The 20,838-nt window shown below is 45.6% G+C and overlaps 1 protein-coding gene across 1 annotated transcript in view; it reads left to right on the top strand.

Annotated features, from left to right (window-relative positions):
- The first annotated feature begins 3,453 nt into the window (after window positions 1-3,453).
- TUB (TUB bipartite transcription factor) overlaps window positions 3,454-20,838 on the top strand; it is a 63,250-nt gene continuing 45,865 nt past the window's right edge. Inside the window, exons 1-2 of the mRNA XM_023189890.2 lie at window positions 3,454-3,638; window positions 4,254-4,301. Of these exons, the coding sequence (XP_023045658.1) occupies window positions 3,481-3,638; window positions 4,254-4,301 (206 nt within the window). The 5' untranslated portion in view covers window positions 3,454-3,480. The remainder of the gene's footprint in view (window positions 3,639-4,253; window positions 4,302-20,838) is intronic.

Below are 20,838 nucleotides of genomic sequence, written 5' to 3'. Positions count from 1 at the left end.
CTAGCCCCACTGTTCTCACTTCCCGCTGGGCCCTAACCTCCTGCTCCCTTCAGCTCTCGCTGTCTACTACCTCAGGCTGGGTGGCTCAGCTTCTCTCTTAGCAGGTGCCCAGGGCAGCAGGACACCCAGAAGGACCCTCCATGGGCTGTCCTTCCAGGGTGCCCATCCTCCATTCCATCCCACTGGACCCTGCTTCAGTTGTCAGACACCTCAGGGAGGGCCTACAGGTTGCCAGGGTAACTACTGTGATAACTGGAGGACAGAACATGCTGATCTTGCTCTGCTCCTAGAATCACATCCAGCCAGGGCTGGATGAGTGCAAGCAGGCACGCCTGACAGTGTCCCTGACACGCCGATCCAAAACGTCGCTGGACATGTATGGAGGTGGAGAACATTCCATGTACCCGCGTTCCTCCAGGGAGAGGACAGCATGAGGCTGGAGGAAAACTGTGGTGATCTGTTTGTGACAGGGAGGTGAGAGGCTGAAGTAGACGTGGATGCTTGCTAACCAGCCTTCTGCAGAGGGTAGATCTGATTCGCTGAAGGGCTTCTGTTCTGCTGAGCAGGGTCTGTCAGCGGGGGGCGCACCTGTCACCAGAAAATACCCTCTTCCTGTCCTCCCCTGGCTGTGCTCCAGTAGCCTAAAACGTAAACAGACATTTCAGAAAGATCAGTGTTGAACGGGTGCCCAAGATGCCAAATTATATCTGGGACTTGAGACACTGTTATGTCAAGATCCAGGCCTAGGCCAGCTGGTCACTCAGTGTCCAGATGCCTGTCACAGTGGGAGGCCTGAGGGTCTCAGGGGACATCTATCAGAAGCACCTCTGCCCTGCCTGTTCCACTCCGTGATCTCCCTTCTGAGCCCCCACTGCAGCACAGAACCAGCTGGTCATCTAGCCTGGCAGTAGTAAGTCATTCTATTTTTCTGCAAATAGGAATACATGGTTCCTATTCCTCCTATGCACTCTGCCACTTACTGGGCAAGTGAATTCCCCTCTCTGAGCCCTAGGTTCACCTTTTGTGAAATATCAATAATAGCACCCTTCTTAGAAGGTTGTATTCACCATTCAGTGCACTAATGCCAAGCACTGTGACAGACTGAAGAGTCATGTTCTGTGGGGTCCTGGAGGACAGAACTAGGACCGAAGGGAGGCGTGTTTGAGCTTTAGGTGAAGTAGCAATGGCCAACTACAGAGATGGAGGGGCCACTCTGGGAAGAGCAAGCACCCTGATGCTCAGAGCGTGCATGAGGAGGTTTCATAATCACCATCCAGCAGCTTAGCCTCAAAAGAGCTGACTGCCTCAGGGAGCTATGACCCTTGAGAGATGGGGTTTATCCAGCTGGGAGGTTCTGTTTGAGCATCATTCCTCAGTTGTCCTCTAGGGGGTCATGGCACAAGTCTCAGTAGCACGGGCCCCATGGTCCAGCCTTAAGGTAAGAATAGACCTCCCTGGAAGAAGTTGGCTTCATCTACAGTTGATAAGTTCACTTTTTTTTCTGGTCCACTTTCCTTGGTTTAACCCTATGACCAAACCTGAGAACTTTGGCAGGAAGGAAACCAGGGAGGATGTTGTGCATGAGAAAGTGCTGGCCTGAGCATCGACTTTGAGATGTCCCTTTACTCTGACTGGAAGGTCCCATTCCACCTGTAGCAAGACAAAAGACACGTGAAGGAGAGTTTCTGGGAGATTGAGGATGAGGTCTCCAGTTGCAGGTGCATGCACACGTCCATTTCCCCACCTGGAAGGTGCCGGCATGCAGGGTGTCTGTGCATGTGCCCCTTGCACTGACTCCCTTGAAACTGGCTGTGCAGCTTTGAGGCATGTGTCCAAACAGAGAGAATGGAAGACCCCATACTGGGAGCCTTGGCTTTGATCTTTCCTTTCTCTGAACCTGATTTTCCCAACAGTGTTACAGGAGGAGAAGGATGAGATGCCCTTCTCAGCTGATGTCTGTGATTCTTCTGTTTTCCGGAGGCCATGAGTGTTAACAGAATGTGCTCATTTTTGCACCCTTCTTCCGTGACCACTTACAGTCTGTCTGCTTAGCAGATGAGGGGTCTGGGTTTCCAGGGTCCATTTGGGGTAGGGTCAGCAGTGTCCAGCTTTGCATCTGGGTATCACTTTTCGTTCTGATATTTGAAATTAGATCCTGAAGATTCCTAATTATTGTTCCAAGTTCTCGTTGAAAATCTGGGTGTAATTTTTACAAGAGCATGGCCGAGGATGGACCCAGAGGGGAAGTAGTGGGGCTGGAGGGAGGAAAGGGAGAGACAGAAGGTGATGTTGTCATTAGGAGTTAAAGCCGGTGCCTGGTAGTAGATAAGGCTGGACAGTTGGCAGGATCTTTGGGCAGACTAAAGCAGCTTAGATTCTGTCCAGAGGCAGTGGGGGGTCTTCTGTAATGTTTAAGTGGGCTGCGAGGACATGATCTTAGGAAGCTCACTGTGGTGTCAGTTGCAGGATGGATTTGGGAGGAGCAAGTTAGACGTAGATGCCCATCATGACGCCAAGATCTGGGCAACAGACAGGAAGGCTCTTGCTCAGAAGTGGCTCCAGGGAAGGTGAGGTACATAGAATTGAGAGATGCTCAGTAGATGGCATCAGCAGTGCTTGATGATTGTCTGGATTGGCAGAGGAAGGTGGACAGGGAAAAGCAGAAAGCTACAATGGTGCCTCAAGGGGCTGAGTGATGTCACTCACAGAGACAGAATGTATAGAGTGAATGTTCAGACTCACAGGAAGTCCAAAACTGCATACCCCAATGTGAGGTGCTGTGGGACATCCGGGGTGCAGGGTCCAGAGAACAGGTAGGTAGAGTTTAGAAGAGGGCTGGGTCCATGATGCAGCCTCTGATGTTCTCAATGTAAGAGTTGTGGGAGATGAGGCCTTGTGAGTGGATGGGAACACCCCAGGTGCATTTCAGGTGAAGCAAGAGGTCAAGAGGCTGAGGACACAGATGAGCAAATCCTAGATCTTCCATCAGTCCCTAGAAGGCACGATGTGTGGCCCTCCCAGCACACAACCTGAGCCCTAGCACAGAACTGGCCACAGAGAGGGCAGTGGTGAATGTGTCCTCTGTGGTTCCTCCAGATGGGGCCTTTGTCCTCAGTGCACTTGGCTCTGCCAGGGTTGCTATAGTAACCTGCAGATGCAGAGAGACTTGGCCTCCGCGTTGCCATGGAAACTAGCAATTGGGTGTCCCTGTGTAGCATGGCCACTGAGACCTTGAGGATTCAGTCTGGTCCGGAAGGGTTTGGGAGGGAGACTGCGACCAGAAGACGTTTCCATGTCCTAATTAATGGGTGATGGTGGTTGTTAGTCTGACTGTTGCCACGGCAATGAAGGGAGACACCCAAGTGGGCTTGTGCTGGTTTCAGTACTGAGGCGAATACAGGGAATTTCAACAGAGTCCAGGTCTTATTGTGCAGCCTGAAGTGGGGCCATCCCTCAAACCCACTCCATCCTCTGGCCACAATGGGGGCCAGGACACCTTTGCCTTCTTTCTGGGTTTCTTTCTTTGCCGAGACAGGGATTTTGTTCCCAGGAGGCAATCCCTGGCCCATGGGATCTCAGCATTCAAAGCAACAACACAGGAAACCTGGGCCCCTGAAACGGGGCCACCGAGGAGATCGGTAAGCTTTCAACATCCTGCCTTCAGCCCATGGGCCCAACCCCTGCTTCAGCTCCACCCACCCACCCTCACTGACCTCAATCCTTTACAGTCCCAAGGCCTCCCCTTCCTGATGGTGCTGCTCCCCCATCACCACATGGAGCCCCATAGGTCATCCCCCGAAACCCCTCATGCTCCAGACAGGTGATCAGGGAGGCTTCATTACTCCAGGAGCTGCCCAGGACCTCAGGGGGGTCCTCCACCACGGGAGTAAGGGCCTCTCCCCCGGCCTCCAGGGCTCTGGCAGCTCCACACTCCGGCCCTCTGCCTCTTCTGGAGGGCTCCTCCTTCCAGCTTCTGCCTGCCGCCCCACCCCCCAGTGCTTCATTCCCACGGCTTGGGTCATCACTGCCCTTGTCTGGACTGCCTACCTGCCTGCCTGCCATCCAGGGCCCACAGAGTGAGCACTCTGTGGAAGTCCCTCTACCCTGATCCGTCACGTAACTCACCTACTGAGGCAGCTGAGATCAGGGCACTGAAAGAGGCCTTGAGTGACCAGATCTGGCCAGGCAGTGGGCAGGGATGATGAGGTGAGGCTGCAAGGGTGCGGAGAGTCACCCCTTCTTTTCCTCCTCAGGAGAACAACCAAGAGGAAGTACTGGAAGGAAGGAAGGGAGATCGCTCGGTGAGCTGGAGGGGAGGAGGGTGTGCCAGCCCTGGGGAAGGGCCAGCCACGGGAGACTGCGAGGGAGGTGGGGGGAGGACGTGGGTGGCTCAGGGGCCATGAACCCCATAATGCGCCTGGGGGTGTGTGTGTGAAATGGAGTTTAGGGGAGGGTGTGACCCCTGGGCAAAGCCTGCTCTTACTGTGTGTGACTGTTGTGGCCTTGGTTTGTCCCTCTGGGATCCTCCTGTGGTCTTTTTGCCCTGACTGTAACCGGGTGGTGCTGATGAGCAGGCCCAGAGGCCTGGGCTCTGTTCACAGCCTGTCCAGGGACTCTTAGCCAAGCCACCTCAGAAAGGAGGTGCCCTCTACATGTGGTCGCATCATAGCTTAGGACCACAGAGGGAATCATGGTGGCAGAGCCTCCAGCCCCTCTGCCCTCCCATTGCCCAAACACCCAGATGTGAAGATGCCCTGCCCCAGGGGTGCCGTCCCTAGCCTGCTTTCTAATGTCAGGAGGTGGGTCTTGCCTAAGGGTCCTAACCAGGACCTCATTTGTTGTTTACACATGTTGGGGTCCCAAGGATATGTTTCTTGGCCCGTGGGATGTTCATAACTGCCCTGTGAAGGAGGGGGTGCTGTCCTGTGTACAGATGAGGCAAAATGACAGGATCCTATCCCCAGCTGCAGAGTGTCTGCTGAGTGTCCCCAACACTCAGCAGTCTTACTTACTGGGAAGTCTGCCTCTCCTTCCAAGGAACCAGGCCAGAGAAACAGGGGGCACCTGGGGCTCTGCTTTGCCTCCTCAGATGTCAGTTCTGGGTTTCTGATGGGGTTTGTGATGATGGTGCCCTAAAAGGATGCTCTGTGTAGAGCCAGGGGTCTTGGGTATGGCCTTCATGGCAGGGACCCCATTGCTCTCCTTTTCTACACATGGCCTCAAACCAGGTTGACTTTTTAGCCTAAAGAAAATCTCATGAAGAGAAAGACAGTGGTGTGGGGGAGGGTGTATCACTTGAGCCTACTTCACAGGCTCTTGGGAAGGAGCAGTAGGAGGAGGAGGGGTGCAATTGTGAACCCCAGAGGGATGACTCTGCTGTGATGACTGTTAATGAGGCTTGAGACTTCAGCTCATTTGTCGTGTGCAGCTGGTGTATTTTGAGTGATGTAAGTTGATGACACCCTCCTTCCTGAACCCACTGTCAAGGCTGCAAGAAATTTTTGAGATCCTACATCCAACCCCTTGTGTAACAGGCAAAACAGGCCTCAGGTTCTGAACCAAGGTCACACTGCAAGTTTGTGGTAGACTCAGAACTAGAACACAGGCCCCCTGCTCAGGGTTCTTTCTCTGTACTTCAGGAGAGGGAACCAGCATCACTGTGTGGGAGTCAAGGGGCTTCTCAGGAGTGAGTAGTCCTTTGGCCATGACCTTGCCTTATGTGAATGGAAGTTCTGTGAATGGAAGTTCTGAGCACAGTGTGAACTGTATGTCTACAGCTGATGGCTGCCTGGCAGGGACTCTTGGCTATACTGGGTTTCTGGGCTGACTCATTTCTCGGGTTTGGTACCTCTCTACTGCATGTTGAAAGGTTCTTCCCTGTTGAAAGGCTCTGCCAGTATCCCTTAATATCAGGTAACACTGCACAGTTCAAGATGGTGCCAGCAAGCATGATGTTTCCCCCATGGTGACACAGGGCTGTAAGTAGGGAGATGAGGAGCCAGGCATCTTTGGGGTTGAGGGCTGACTTACAGGACCCTATCTCCGTAGGTTTGGGATAGTCATAATCAATGGCAAAGTTAATGATCCAGCCACTTAGGGATATAGCAAAGCAAGATAACCTTGGCTTGTTGTCTTCAACTTGTTGAAGAATGTCATCTCCATTTCATCCACTCATTACTTGGCATCTTGGGATCATCTGAAACTGTTCCACCTGTGAAATCCTAATCTTCAGAATGTACCTCCTAGGCATTCTGTCTCCAATACCTCCACCATGTCTGTTCATAGAGACCTCAGGCCCTTGAGCCCTAGTTTTTCTCCTCACTCTGAATCAACTCTTGTTCCTAGTCTATCTGAGATCTGCTGCTTGTCACTTCAACTGCCCACCAGTCACCACCTGGCCTCTTAGTCTCCTACCTCAACCTTAGAACATGGTAACTGCCTGCTTTCTTTAGTCCTTCATGAATTGACATTAGTCCAAATTCATGGTCTGCGGCCGAGCCCCCAGCAATGCCCAGCAGTCCTGTGACCTGGGCCTGCTCCAGTTCCTCCACAACTATTTCAAAGCTCTCACGTTACCCTCTTATTGGGATATAATTCATATACCATACAAGTTGCCTGTTTATAGTGTACAGTTTAATGGTTTTAAGTTGTATGACCATCACTACAATCTATTTTAGAACATTTCCATTACTGTCCCCAGTGAAAACCCCTGCCCATTTACAGTCTCGCCCTTTTCCTACACCCCCTAGCCTTAGACAGCCACTAATCTATTTTCTGTCTTTATAGTTTTGCCTATTCTGGACATTTCATATAAATTGAATCACGTAATTTGTAGTCTTTTGTAACTGACTTCTTTGCTTAGTAGAATATTTTCTAGGTTCATCTATGTCATAGTATTTATCAATACTTCATTTCTTTTTATTGCTGAATAATATTCAATTGTATGGGTGTACCACATTTTCTTTATCCATTCATCAATTGATGAATGTTTGGATGTTTCCACATTTTAGCTATTATACATAATGCTCGCATAAACTCTTGTGTCCAGGTTTTTATATGGACATATGTTTTCACTCCTTGGGTATATGCCTAGGATCTACGTTCAACCTTTTGAGGAACTGTCAGAGTGTTTTCCCAAGTGGTTGCTGCATTTTACATCCCCACCAGCAGTATATGAGGGTCTCAAAGTTTTTTTCACATTCTTGCCAATACATGTTATTATCTGTAATTTTAAGTATAGTCATCCTAGTAAGTGTGAAGTAGTATCTCATTGTGGTTTTGGCTTACATTTTGCTGATGACTAATGATGACTAACAATGTGCATATGGACCATTTGTATATCTTCCTTGGAAAAATGTCTATTCATATCTCTTGTCCATTTTTTAAATTGGGTTGCCTTTTTATTACTGAGTTGAAGCATGCTTTATATATTCTAGGTACAAACAAGACGCTTATCAGATATATGGTTTGCAGATATTTTATTCTTTGCTGTGGTTGTCTTCACTTTCTTGATGGTGTCCTTTGCAACACAAATATTTTACATTTTTATGAAGTCTAATTTATCCAGTTTCCTTTTGTTGCTTGTGCTTTTGGTGTCATATGTGAGAAACCGTAAGATTTCTTAACAAAGATTTCTGCCTATGTTTTCTTCTAAGAGCTTTATAGTTTTGTCTCTTTCATTTAGGTCTTTGATTCATTTTGAGTTAATTTTGTTATTGGTGTGAGGTAGGGGTCCCAACTCATTCATTTGAATATGGATATTCAGTTGTCCCAGCACCATTTGGTGAAACAAACGTTTTACCTTCATTGAATGGTCTTGCTATCCTGTTGTAAATCAGTTGACTGTAAATGCAAGTTTATTTTTGTGCTCTCAATTCCACTGCATTGACCTATATGTCTATCTTTATACCAATACCACATTACCTTGATTACTGGAGCTTTGTGGTAAGTTTTGAGATCAGGATGAGTTCTCTACCTTTGTTCTTTTTCAAGGTTATTTGGCTATTCTGTATCCCTTAATTTTTTCTTACTTATTTTAGGATCAGCTTGTCAATTTCCACAAAGAAGCCAGCCAGTATTCTAATGGAGATTGGATTGAATCTGTAGATCAGTCTGGAGAGTATTGCCATCTTAATAGTCTTTTGATCCATATGCACAGGATATCTTCTTATTTATTATTTAGGACTTCTTTAATTTCTTTCAAAGAAGTTTGTAGTTTTCAGTGTATAATATTGCACTTCTTTTTAAAAGTTTATTCCTCAGTGTTTTATTCTTCCTGATGCCTTTGTAAATTGAATTGTTTTCTTAATGCAAGTGTATAGAACTGTGTATAACTGATTTTGTGTAATGATCTTGTATCCTGCAAACTTGCTGAACTTGTTTATTAGTTACAATGATGTTTTAGTGGATAACTTAGATTTTCATTACACAATATTATGTCTTGTATGAGTAGAGCTAGTTTTACTTGTTCCTTTCTAATCTCGATGCCTTTTGCTTCATTTTCTTGCCTAATCATCTTGGCTAAAACCTCCAGTACAATGCTGAATACATTTGTCTAGAATGAGCATCCGCTCCACCCCACCGCCCTTTTTCTGGCTGCTCTTACGATTTTCTCTTTATCATTGGCTTTCAACAAATGATTATGTGATGTCTTGGTATAGTTTTCTTCATGTTTCTTCCACTGAATGTCTTTTGAATTTCTTGGATATTTGAGTATATGGTGTTCATTTATATTTGAAAAAACATCGGGCATTATTTCTTCTATTTTTTTCTGCCTTTTCCCCTGAAACGCCAATTATGTGTGTTAGTTTGCTTAATGTTGTTCCAGAGTTCACTGATACTTTGGTTTTCATTTTTCAGTATTTTTTCTGTGTTTTATTTTGAAATATTTCTACCTATACCTTTGAATTTATGAATCTTTTCTTTGTAGTGTCTAATTTCATGAAGTATGTTATTTTATTTTAGATACTATGTTTTTCATCTCGAAGCTTGACTTGCATCTTAATTATATCTTTCATTTCTCTCCTCCTCATAGTCATATTTTCCTCTACCTTCTTTACATGGAATAAGTTTGTAATAGCTCTTTTAACATTTATGTCTGCTAATTCTGTCATCTGTGTCATTTCTAGGTATCCTCCTACTTGTAGTGTTTTTACCCACAACACTTCTAACACTAAATATGTGGTTTCTTTCCACACCAACAACCAATTTGGCAACTCTCTGGATGCCAACTGAGGGTTCAGCAATTTAATTTGATTCTGTTACTAATTATAATAATTAGTTATTGCAGACCCCACAGGTTAAGGGCTCAGTCCTGCAAGACTTCCCCCATTTCATAAGTCCCAGGTTGTCACCTGTGCTTCTGGCCAACCAGCTATAAATTGGGGGCTCCTAGGACCCCTTCTCAGGTATGAACATTTGCTAGAATGGCTCACAGAACTCAGGAAAGCACTTTATTTACTCTTTACTGATTTATTATAAAGGATACAACTTAGGAATGGCCAAATGGAAGAGACACCTAGGGCAAGGTATGCAATGGCATGGAGTTTCCATGACTTCTCCAGGTGTGCCACCTCCCCAGCACCCTGATATGTTTACCTGCCAGGAACTCTCCAAACCCTGTCATTTAGGGTTTTATGGGGGTCCTGTTAGATAGGTACAGTTGATTAAATCATTGACCATTGGTGAGTGAACTCAATCTGTAGCCCTTCTCCTTTCCCCAGTGGCGTAGGGGCGAGCAGCAAGTTCTAATCCTCTGATCACATGGTTGGTTTCTCTGGCAGCCAGCCCCCATCATTAAGCTATCTAGAAGCCCACCAAGAGTCACCTCATTAGAATAAACTCAGGTATGGTTGAAAGTGGCTTATTGAGAATAAAAAAGATGTTCCTATTATGCAAGAATTTCCAAGGGTTTTTAGAAGCTCTGTGTCAAGAACTGGGGACAAAGATCAAATATATATTTCTTATTGTGTGCACTGGTGATTGATTTTTCTTCTAGTTATGCATCTTCTTCTCCTTTTTTGAATGCCTGGGTAATTTTTGATTACATGATAAATGTTTTAGATTTTACAACGTTGGGCTTTGTTTTATCCTTTAATAGTTAATGCTGGGCTTTGTTCTGACAAACAATTAAGTTACAGGTTGAGTATCCCGAATATCTGAAACCTGAAACACTCCAAAATCTGAAACTTTTTGAGAGTCAAATGACGCTCAAAGGAAGGGCTCATTGGGGCATTTCAAATTAGGGATGCTGAACAAGTAAGTATAATACAAAGATTCCAAAATTTGAAAAAGTCCAAAATCTGAAACACTTCTCGTCCCAGGCATTTTGGATAAGGGATAGTCAACCTGTACTTGGAATCAGTGGGATCCTTCTGGGGTTTTCTTTTAGGCTTTGTTAGGGCAGGTCCAGAGCAGCCCTTGGCGGAGGGCTAAGTTGGCCTCACTACTAAAGAGTGCTCTTCTGAGGACCCTCCCTGATCTGATGTTCTGTGTATTAGGAGGTCTTTCTACTTGGAGTGGTAGGAATACAGGGTATTTCCAGCCTTCTGTGAATTTCTGAGATTGCTCTGCTTACTTCTCTCTGTGGTTCATTCCCCAGCCTTGGGTCGTTTTCTCACATGCATGTGCAGATCAGTACTCAGCCAGAGATGAGGGCAGCCCTCTACAGTCCTCCGAAGCACATTCGTGCATTCTCTCCCTCCCCTCCCTCCATCCCTTCTTCTCTTTCTCAGTCTCTTGCTCTCTCACTCTCTAGCTCTTCCTTGTGGAAACTCTTTCCAGGGAATAATCAGGGCACTGGCGGGGCTCACTTTATTTGTTTTCTTTCCTCAGGATCATTGCCTTGCACCGCCTTTTGTCCACTGGCTGACTGTTATTTCATCTGTTTCGCCTGGTTTTTAAATGTTAAGGCAGAGACGTAAATCTAGGCCCTGTTACTCCATTGTGACTGAAGGCAGAAGTCTCTCCTTAGTTTTAGGCTCACCATTTTAAGTGCTTACCCTACATTCCCAACTGGATATCACACAGACCCCTCCAACTCAATGCATCCAAACTAATATCTTCTCTCACCAACCTGTCCCTCATCTTCTATTTCCTGTCTCCCGGGGAAAACCCAGCCCCAAATCTTAAAGGCCACCATGACCTCTTCTTCACCATTCCCTGATATTTAAATAAAATCCTTTCAGTTTCGTATTCTTTGTTAGTCCCAAATCTGTGCATCTCTTTCTTTCTCTCTGGCCACCAGATCACCTAGGTCCTCACAGTGTTCAGTCTAAGTGACCATATAGCAGCCTGCAAAACTGCCTCTTTGCCTCCAGCCTATCTTACTCCAAGCAATGGGCCACACTGAAGCCAGAGTCACTTTTCCAAAGCATAGATAGGATCATATCATCCCCCACTTAATGTATTTCAGTGGATTCTCTAAAGCAGGGGTGTCCAATTTTTTGGCTTCCCTGGGCCACATTGGAAGAAGAAAAATTGTCTTGGGCCACACATAAAATACACTAGCACTAACGACAGCTGCTTCACTTTTTTAAAATTTGCAAAACAATTTCATAATATTTTAAGAAAGTTTACAAATTTGTGTTGGGCCTCACTCAAAGCCATTCTGGGCCACGTGCAGACTGCAGGCTGTAGGGTGGACAAGCTTGCTCTGAAGCTTTAGCACAGAACCCTGCATTCTTAGTGGAGACAAAAGGCTCTTTACTATCCGGTTCCTGTTACATTCTCCAGCATTGTCTCCTCTCCCGCCTCTCCCCCCTGCCAGCTACACCAGCTCTCCAGACTCATGTACCCTTTTCCATTTCTGGGTTTCACCTGTGGCTCCTTCCATTTGTAGTGCTCTTCCCTGTCTTCACCTGGTAAACTTCTCATCAGCCTTCAAGACTTGGTATCACCTCTGCCAGGAAGCCTACTCAGATGTTCTCAATCACATGCAGTGCTAAACTCTATCACAAGCCTTAGTAAATTTACATCAATCATGATTCTATCCAAATCTGCTACTGGGCTGTGATCTGTCTGAGGGTAAGAACATGTTTTACTTGGCTCAGTACCCTCAGTGGAGAGCCATGCACAGAATAGATACTCATTATAAGTGCACTGGATGAAGGAATGGAGGTGTGGAGCCATGGCTGGTGGAAATGAGATCCAAGGCCAAATGCCCTCGAGTGGCCTGGAGTCCCAACAGCAGAAGGGCTCCGTGCAGCAGGGTCTTCCTCCTAGATTCATGCAATGTTGAGCTGGAGGGTTTGTGCTGCCTGCCTGCTTTACTGCACAGGGGCTAGACTTAAGGATCTTGCCGTTGCTACATTTATACCTTTTGTTTCAAAGGGAGCCCTGATGAATCATCCAAACCTGCGTGGAGCCTGAGCCCCAGGGAGGGTCCTTGGGGTGGCTGGGCCATCTCCTGCATGTGGCTTAGAAACTGTGTCACAAAGAGGCTGATACATCCCAGGACATATTTCTTGAAAAAAGGCTGTGATGAAGGTCTTTGATGACTGTGACATGCCACCATGCAATATAACTCTGCTAGAAAAGGTCCCATTTGCTCATCCATTTTAATAATTACTTATATCCTTTACTGTCATTTGATTACAAGTGCCATGAAGGCAGGACCATGTCTTTTTTCTTTTTTCATTGTTGTGTCCTCAGCCTACAGTGAATGTACACAGTGAGCATTCAATAAATAATTTTCAGATGAATAATAATAGCTAACATTTGTTGAGGACTCTTATACCACACATGACTCTAGGCCATTTACACATATTAACTCATTTAATAGTCACAGTAACCCTATGAGGTGAGTACTGTTATCATTCTCATTTCGCAGATGAAAAATTAGATACAGAGTGGTTAAATTGCCTGAGGTCACATAGCTAGTAACTGGTGAGGGAAGCTTTCAAAGACTTGATGAATGAATGAATAAGTGAATGAATGTTTTAATTTAAAGTGTCCACAAAAAGAGACTACAATAGATGAAGGTGTTTTTTGTTTTGTTTTGTTTTATTTTAGATTTTTTTAAGAGATGAGGTCTTGTTCTGTCACTCAAGCTGGAACATAGTGATGTAATCAAGGCTCACTGTAGCCTAGAAGTCCTGGGCTCAAGTGATCCTCCCACCTCAGTCTACTGAGTACCTGGGACTGTAGGAATATGCTGCCAGATCCAGCTAATTTTTTTTTTCTTTTTGTGGAGACAGGGCCTCATTATGTTGCCGAGGCCAGTCTGGAACTCCTGGTCTCAAGCAATCCTCCCAACTTGGCCTCCTAAAGTACTGCAATTACAGGCATGAGCCACTATGCCTGGCTGAAGGCTGTATTTTTTAAAACAATCATCAGAGCATCAGACTTTCCATAATTTGGACTATTCATACTCAATATCAGTTAATATATTTCTCTATATAATATGTAATGTTATGTAGTTATATGTAAGATTAAATATATGCAATTAAGTATGATAATATTACATATAGCATATATCATTTGACATTACTGCATGCCAGACTCTGTATTGTTTTACATAAATTATCATATTTAATATTCATAATTCTGTCAAAGAGATATGAGAATCCCTGTGAATTCCCATGGTATAGCTAAGGCTCAAAGTGGTTAACCTCAAAGACAAAGAGCTTACTGCAGAGCAGGATTTGAACCCAAGTCTATTTGACTCCATATTTGTGCTCTTACCTGCTTTGTCATCCTCTCTCTTCTGTAATCGGCCCAAAGCATGGGCTACCTTGGGCTTTCCAAACTCTTACCCTTCTAGGAAGCTACCAAACCCTATGGCATAGTCTTCATTTCACAGCCTAACCCAAGAGGGACTTTCAGTGCCCCAGACAGGTTCTCCCAACCCCCATCCAGCAGGAAGAGCTGAGGCTTCCACAGCTCAGACCTTGTGGTGTGTCGTCCTGCTATTTTAGAACTTGAAGGGTGCCATATTGGAGGCCATCCTAGACCAACTAAATCAGAGTCACTGAGAGTAGGGCCCAAGAATCTGAATTTTAAATAGCTCTCCAGGTGATTCTGATGTCTAGGCAGATTTGAGAACCACTGGCCCAGGCCCAGGAAAGAGACAATGGATACTCCTCAGGAAAAGAAGTAGTGGCTTATTGCCCAGGCCACCTTCACAGCACCTTTTAGAACCATGGTGTAGAACTTAAAGTATAAAATAACAAAAAAAAAAAAAAAAAAGAACCATGGTGGCATTATGTTGTGTATATATACATATACACACACACACATACACATACACATAAAATAAAATAACATTAATTTTATTGTGTAACCTCTTAACTTTTACTGGTTCCACAATAAAATTGCATCCTTTTGGGGGATGTAATCTTATGAGATAATTGGCACACATATTCTCCAAAGAAAGACTAGTAGGACCATTAAAACAGAGGGAAAGCTTAAAGTCAAGGTAAGACAGGAAGCTTTCAAATAGCTAATGGCCAGGACTAGTTGTTCCACTGGGAACCGTCAGGAGGGGAGCGCAAGGAGTGCAGTTGTGAGCATCTGAGAGTGGATGCTGAAAATGAAGTTGTTTCTTTTATTTGTTTTGTGTTTTGCTCTGTTACTGAAAAAAATGGGCTTAAATTCTTAGGTGCTACTTTGAAAAGGATCTCGGGTGTTATCTGAAAAAAATGTGTAGTATGAGTTTGTTCACAAATGGCAATTATGTATGTTTGTGTGTGCCTATATCCTAACGACATTGTGTAAACTGTTTTGTCATCTAAATTTTTTGTGTAACATACTTTCCCATATTGTTAAATATTATTGGACAAATACTCTTTTTAGTGGCTATATAATAGCTCTTTTATGGATTTGTTGAAATTTAATCATTCCTTTATTTTGGTTATTTCCATAATTTCTAAATTCTCAATGATGAATATATTTGTACATAAATCTCTATACTCTTTTTTTTTTTTTTTTTTGAGATGGAGTCTCGCTCTGTCGCCCCGGCTGGAGTGCAGTGGCCGGATCTCAGCTCACTGCAAGCTCCGCCTCCAGGGTTCACGCCATTCTCCTGCCTCAGCCTCCCGAGTAGGTGGGACTACAGGCGCCTACCACCTCGCCCAGCTAGTTTTTTTGTATTTTTTTGGTAGAGACAGGGTTTCACCGTGTTAGCCAGGATGGTCTCAATCTCCTGACCTCGTGATCCGCCCGTCTCGGCCTCCCAAAGTGCTGGGATTACAGGCTTGAGCCACCGTGCCCGGCCAAAATCTCTATACTCTTATGATCACTCTCTTAGAATAGCTTCAGAGAAATGAAATTAATAGCTCAAAAAGAATGAATCTCTTTAAAGTTCTTTGATACATTCATATTATCACATTTCTTTCCAGAAAGGCTGTCAATCCATTCTCTCCCCACGGTATCTGAAGGGCCACCCTCACTGCATATTTGCCAGCTTGGCACTCACTTCAATTACAGTATCTCTTGCCATGCAGAAGATGGTGATTTTTACCTAATAAACCTTTATGGCTTCTGGATTTAGGAACATACTTAGAAAAACTCCCCCACTCCCTGCATATAACTAGAAGAATACTCTCTATCATGTTCTACTTACAGTTTTCTTTTTTATAATAAACCTTTAATCCTCTGTTATTTGTTTTTGTATGGGATGCAAAATAGGGATATAACTTTATTTGCCCCAAATGGATGGCAAGTTGATCTCTAAGCCACTTACTAAATAATCCAGTGTTTCTTCAGTGTTTTGAAAGCCCACCTTTATTGTAAACCAATTTCTTCTATATACATGGAATTATTTCTGTACTGCATTGGTCCATTGGTCATTCTCACGTCAATACCACTGTTTTTGGTACAGATTCCTAGTACAGATGAATTATTGGAGATTCATAGCACAGTTTGATAACTGGCATGGTAAATGCCTCCTCATTCTTTTACAGTTACAAAATTGTTTTGGCTAACTTGGAAAATTGGCTTATTTTTCCAGATGAATTTTGGAATAAATTTGTCCAGGTGAAAAAAAAATCTACTGCATTTATGATTAGAATGGAATCACACCTGTCAATTTATTTGACAAAATTGCAGTTCCATACAGGAATAGGGGAAGCATCTCCTTTTATTAAAGGTGTTAATATAAGTAGAATTTTTGCTTTATTATTAATAGAATCATAGTTTGTTTTCGTGTATGTCCAAGGCATTTCTTGTGAAGTTTCCCTAGATAGGTTATTTTTTCTATTGCTTGTGTGAATAGGACCTTTCTCCTCTTCTTCTTCTTCTTCTTTCCTCCTCCTCCTCCTCCTCCTCCTCCTCCTCCTCCTCCTCCTCCTCCTCTTCTTCTTCTTCTTCTCTTCTTCCTCTTCCTCTTCCGCTTCTTCTTCTGCTTCTGCTGCTTCTTCTTCTTTTTTTTTTTTTTTGAGATGGAGTCTCGCTCTGTCTCCCAGGCTGGAGTGCAGTGGCACGATCTCGGCTCACTGCAAGCTCTGCCTCCTGGGTTCATGCCATTCTCCTGCCTCAGCCTCCCATGTAACTGGGACTACAGGTACCCACCACCACTCCTCACTTATTTTTTGTTTTTGTATTTGTAATAGAGATGGGGTTTCACCGTGTTAGCCAGGATGGTCTCGATCTCCTGACCTCATGATCCAGCCACCTTGCCCTCCCAAAGTGCTGGGATTACAGGTGTGAGCCGCTGCGCCCGACCGGACCTTTTTAATTATATTTTTAAATTGGATGTTTCTGATATGTAGAAAAGCCACTTATTTACGGGTAGTTATTCTGTATTAATCAATGCCACTGACCTATTTATTAATTCTAATAGTTTTTCAGTTAATTTTCTTAGATTTTGCTAGGTAGACAGTTGGATATGCAAATAATGATCAATTTATCTTCTTTAATAACTATGTGAAAAAATAAATTATTGCATTGGCTAGAACTTATAAAACAATGTTTAGTTATATTCTTCATCCTGTCAACTATACTTCTGTTCCTAGTTTACTAATAAATTTCTTTTAACCAGAAATGAGTGCTGACTTTTATCCAAGACCGTTTTGGTATCTGTTAAAAACTTACGACATTTATCATTAGACTTATTAATGTGATATATTATATAAATAGAGTTGCTCATATATAAACCATCTTTCCATTTCTGGAAATGAAATGAGCTCTATATGGTGCATGTTATATTTTTCATTCAACTTACTTCTAGGTTTGATTTGTTAATCTTTTATTTAGAATGCTAAATATATTTTTAATAAGTAAGGCTGTTAAGTAGTGGAGTTTTAGGTGTCTGGGGAGTCAGATTTTTATATCAGGGTTTGATTAACCTTGCAAAATTAGTTGGTTGCATCTCATCTTTTTTTGTGTATTGCTGAGTGATTCCTCTAACTCAATAATTGTCTGTTTTTAAAAGTTTGAAATACTTGGCCAGGCACGATGGCTCACACCTGTAATCCCAGCACCTTGGGAGGCCAAGGCAGGCAGATCACGAGGTCAGGAGATAGAGACCATCCTGGCTAACAGGGTGAAACCCCGTCTCTACTAAAAATACAAAAAAATTAGCTGGGCGTCGTGGTGGGCACCTGTAGTCCCAGCTACTTGGGAGGCTGAGGCAGGAGAATGGCGTGAACCCGGGAGGCGAAGCTTGCAGTGAGCTGAGATGGCGCCACTGCACTCCAGCCTGGGTGACAGAGTGAGACTCTGTCTCAGCAACAACAACAAAAATTTGAAATACTTGTCCCCAAATTCATCTTGGTCTGGCACGTTTCTTGTCTGGAGCTGTTTAGCAACATTTCCAGTTTCTTCCATGGTTATTAATCTAATCAACTTTTCTACTTCTTTTTAAGTTTAGAGATTTATATTTTCTAGAAAGTCCATTGTGTTGAGATTTTTAATTTATTAGTCTAGAAATGTAGTAAGAGTCAGATGTGTACAGTCTCATTTGTATCATTGATTACAGCCCTTTCTTAAAGGTTTGACTCTTTTGTGGTCCTCTGACTTTCCACATGCCCCTCCTTGAGTCTGGCAGGGGCAAGGGCTGGAGAGAGAGAGAGGAGAGTGTGAGCAAGCGAGAGAGAGCGAGCGAGCGCACATGGGAGTAGGGAATGGTTGTGGGCCCATGTCCATTTCCATCAATTGGAATGGATATGTCTGAGCCTGTAGACGTGTCCTCACCTGCATGCCATGTCATCTCCCAGCTTGAATGTCTGTTCTGGCATATCTATGTGTACACCTAGATGTGTGTCCTGGCATATGTATGTGTGTATGTGTTCCTCCATATATGTGTCAGCATGCATGCACGCATGGTCTCTGCAGCCATGGAGATTTCCACTTTGTGTGAATATTGTGTACATGTTCCTGTGTGTACTGTACCTGTGTTCATACATGTACCTGGGTGTATGTGCCTGTGTAACTGTCACTGGGAGGCATGTGGCACGTCTGACTAAAGGGATGGTAGAGTAGCTCAGCACAGCCTTGGTGCTTACATGGCTTATTCTCTACCATATTAAACAGTCTCTCAAAGGACCAGCAGGTGAAGAGCAGGTGGTTTGGGCAAGGTAGGGTGTGGAGGCTGGACTGTTCTAGAGTTACTCTGTCATGACTAACCCAAGTCTGGAGCCCAGGCCTAGATGCTCAGCCTGTCTCCCCTGGAAACCCCTAGACAGAGAAGAGAGGGTTTACTGTAACTCATCAGTCAGGGCAGCTGTCTGTTGTTGCCATGGAAATCTGAAGGCAGCATCTTCTGCAAGGACCAGGATGTAGAGTCTAGAGAGGACAGGCTGCACCAGCCTGGTAGGATCAGTCTGGAGTGGCCTGTGTGTGTGCATGTGTGAGAGAGAGAGGTGGGAGGAGAATGCAAGATAGTGAGCTTTCTGAAGTGGGTGATGCATACCTCACCATGGCTCTCTAAGACCTCAGCCATTACTCTGGATTATTGCTGGGTGGCGCTGTAAGAAGGTGTGTACCCCTGAGATGGCTTCCCTGTGCCCATCAGGACCCGGTCTGGCCTGAGGCTGCTCTTAGAGTATGCTGGGACCACCTAGACAGATGTGCTGGTATCTGCCCATCATGGGCCCCAGAGCCCACCCAGCATCTGCTGCACACTGGCTCCTCCTTGCTCAGATGATAGGGGGGTCCAGGAGGGAGGCCCTTACCCAGGCCACACAGATGCTGGGTGATGGGAGCAGACAGACAGAGGCCCCTCACCCCAGGACTCAGCTCTGCTGCTGATGGGCTGGGGGTAAGGGCAAGGGACAGGGCGAGGGTACAGGATGATGATTAGGGGACAGGAGAGGGTCCAACCTTCAGGTGGAGCTGAGGGTTGGGACAGCCAAGGACAGTGTGTGCGTCTGCCACCGCCTCAGTCTGGCAAGGCATGGGAAAGGGACACCCCCTTGGAGTCCTGACAGCCCCTGTGGAGTTGGAAACGGGAGCCCTGGCCTCCCTGCTCACCTTCCCACCAGCCCCTCCGCTCAGGGCCCTGTGCCTTCTGATCCCTCCCTGTGACCAGGGGAGCCTGGGCTCAGCATTCACTGTAGCCTGGGCAAGGCCCTCAAGCCCCCAAGAGTCCCGCTCTCACAGGGCGTGGGAGGAGCTTCCAGAAGCAGATTGGGCATCCTTGTTTGGGTTGAGGGTACTGGGGAAAGCAGGAAGGAGCTGGCTGCTGGAGCCACCTGAGTCTGGGTCTGGAGGACACAGAGGCGTTTAGCCAGCAGTCTGGTCCTATCCCTTCTCAGCTCTCTGAAGTCCTCCCTGCACCTCAAGCCAGGGCCTGACTTCCAGGGAAGCAAGCTGTCACCGTGAGGAAGTGCACCCTAGCTTTCCCACCTCATGCTACCAGGATGCCCCTCACTGCTCCTTAATCTAGGGCATGGGCTCAGAGGGCTGATTGGGGTCTCCTGTCCTGGAATGTGGGGCCATATGGGAATGCCTTGAGTGTGTGAGGACCATATGGGAATGCCTCTGCGTAGGGGTGGCATGAGTGTGTGCTGTGAGGTGTGAGTTTGGAGAGAAGTATAGATAAATAATGGGCACGTGTGTGTGGTGCGCATGCTCGTGCTGGCAGGGATAGGAGGGGGAATGTCTGGAGTGTCAGGGGGTTGTCGCGGGCAGGGTGAGGCATCCATTTCTGTGTGAAATGCCTGGGGGTAGGGAAAAGGTATTTGGCGCAGTACATGTGAGTACAAAGTACACGAAGGAATTTCGGGTACATATGCGCATGGAGCCTTTGTGGGGTGTGGTTTGGGTATGTAGGTGGCTGTGTGTGAGGCAGAGCTGGAGGAAAATCTGTCTGTGGAGTGTCTGAGGTGATGAGTGGGAGGCAGCTGTCTAAAGGTCAGCTTGTCTCTGGGTGGTATAGGGGGTGCCATGTTATTGTGTGTGATGCGGTTTGGGAGGGTGAGGGGTGTGCAGGCATGTCCCCAAAACAAGTGCATGGTGTGTCTCAGGTAAGGTGTGGGGGCAGTGATGGGAACGAACTACAGTATGTAGGCCAGGTGTGTGGGGGAAGGGCAAGCGGGCATTTCATTCTCTCCACGCCTCATGAGTTAGGAGGCACCATTTTCCCCCTCAAAGTTGAGGAACCTGAGGCCCATAGAGTGGAAACAAGCTGGCTGGGTCACATAGCAGGGACTGTTAGACTCTCAGGATCCCTCTGGCAGCTCGCAAGCTAGGCTCTAGAGGGCTGGGGAGGGGACTGGCCCTCTGCGTAATGGCAGTAATGGGGGGTCCCATTCAATTCTTTAGGGTGACTGTCCTGGAACTGGCCCAGAAACGGCTTATGAGAATCAATTGCGCAGTAAAGGAAAATGTTTGTAAGCCCGTTGCTAAACATAGCTGTTATTAAGAATCAAACTGGCCAGGCACAGTGACTTGCGCCTG

This window comes from Piliocolobus tephrosceles, chromosome 13, assembly GCF_002776525.5.
Source record: "Piliocolobus tephrosceles isolate RC106 chromosome 13, ASM277652v3, whole genome shotgun sequence".
NCBI lineage: Eukaryota > Metazoa > Chordata > Mammalia > Primates > Cercopithecidae > Piliocolobus > Piliocolobus tephrosceles.
This window is presented reverse-complemented; position numbering and strand designations above follow the sequence as displayed.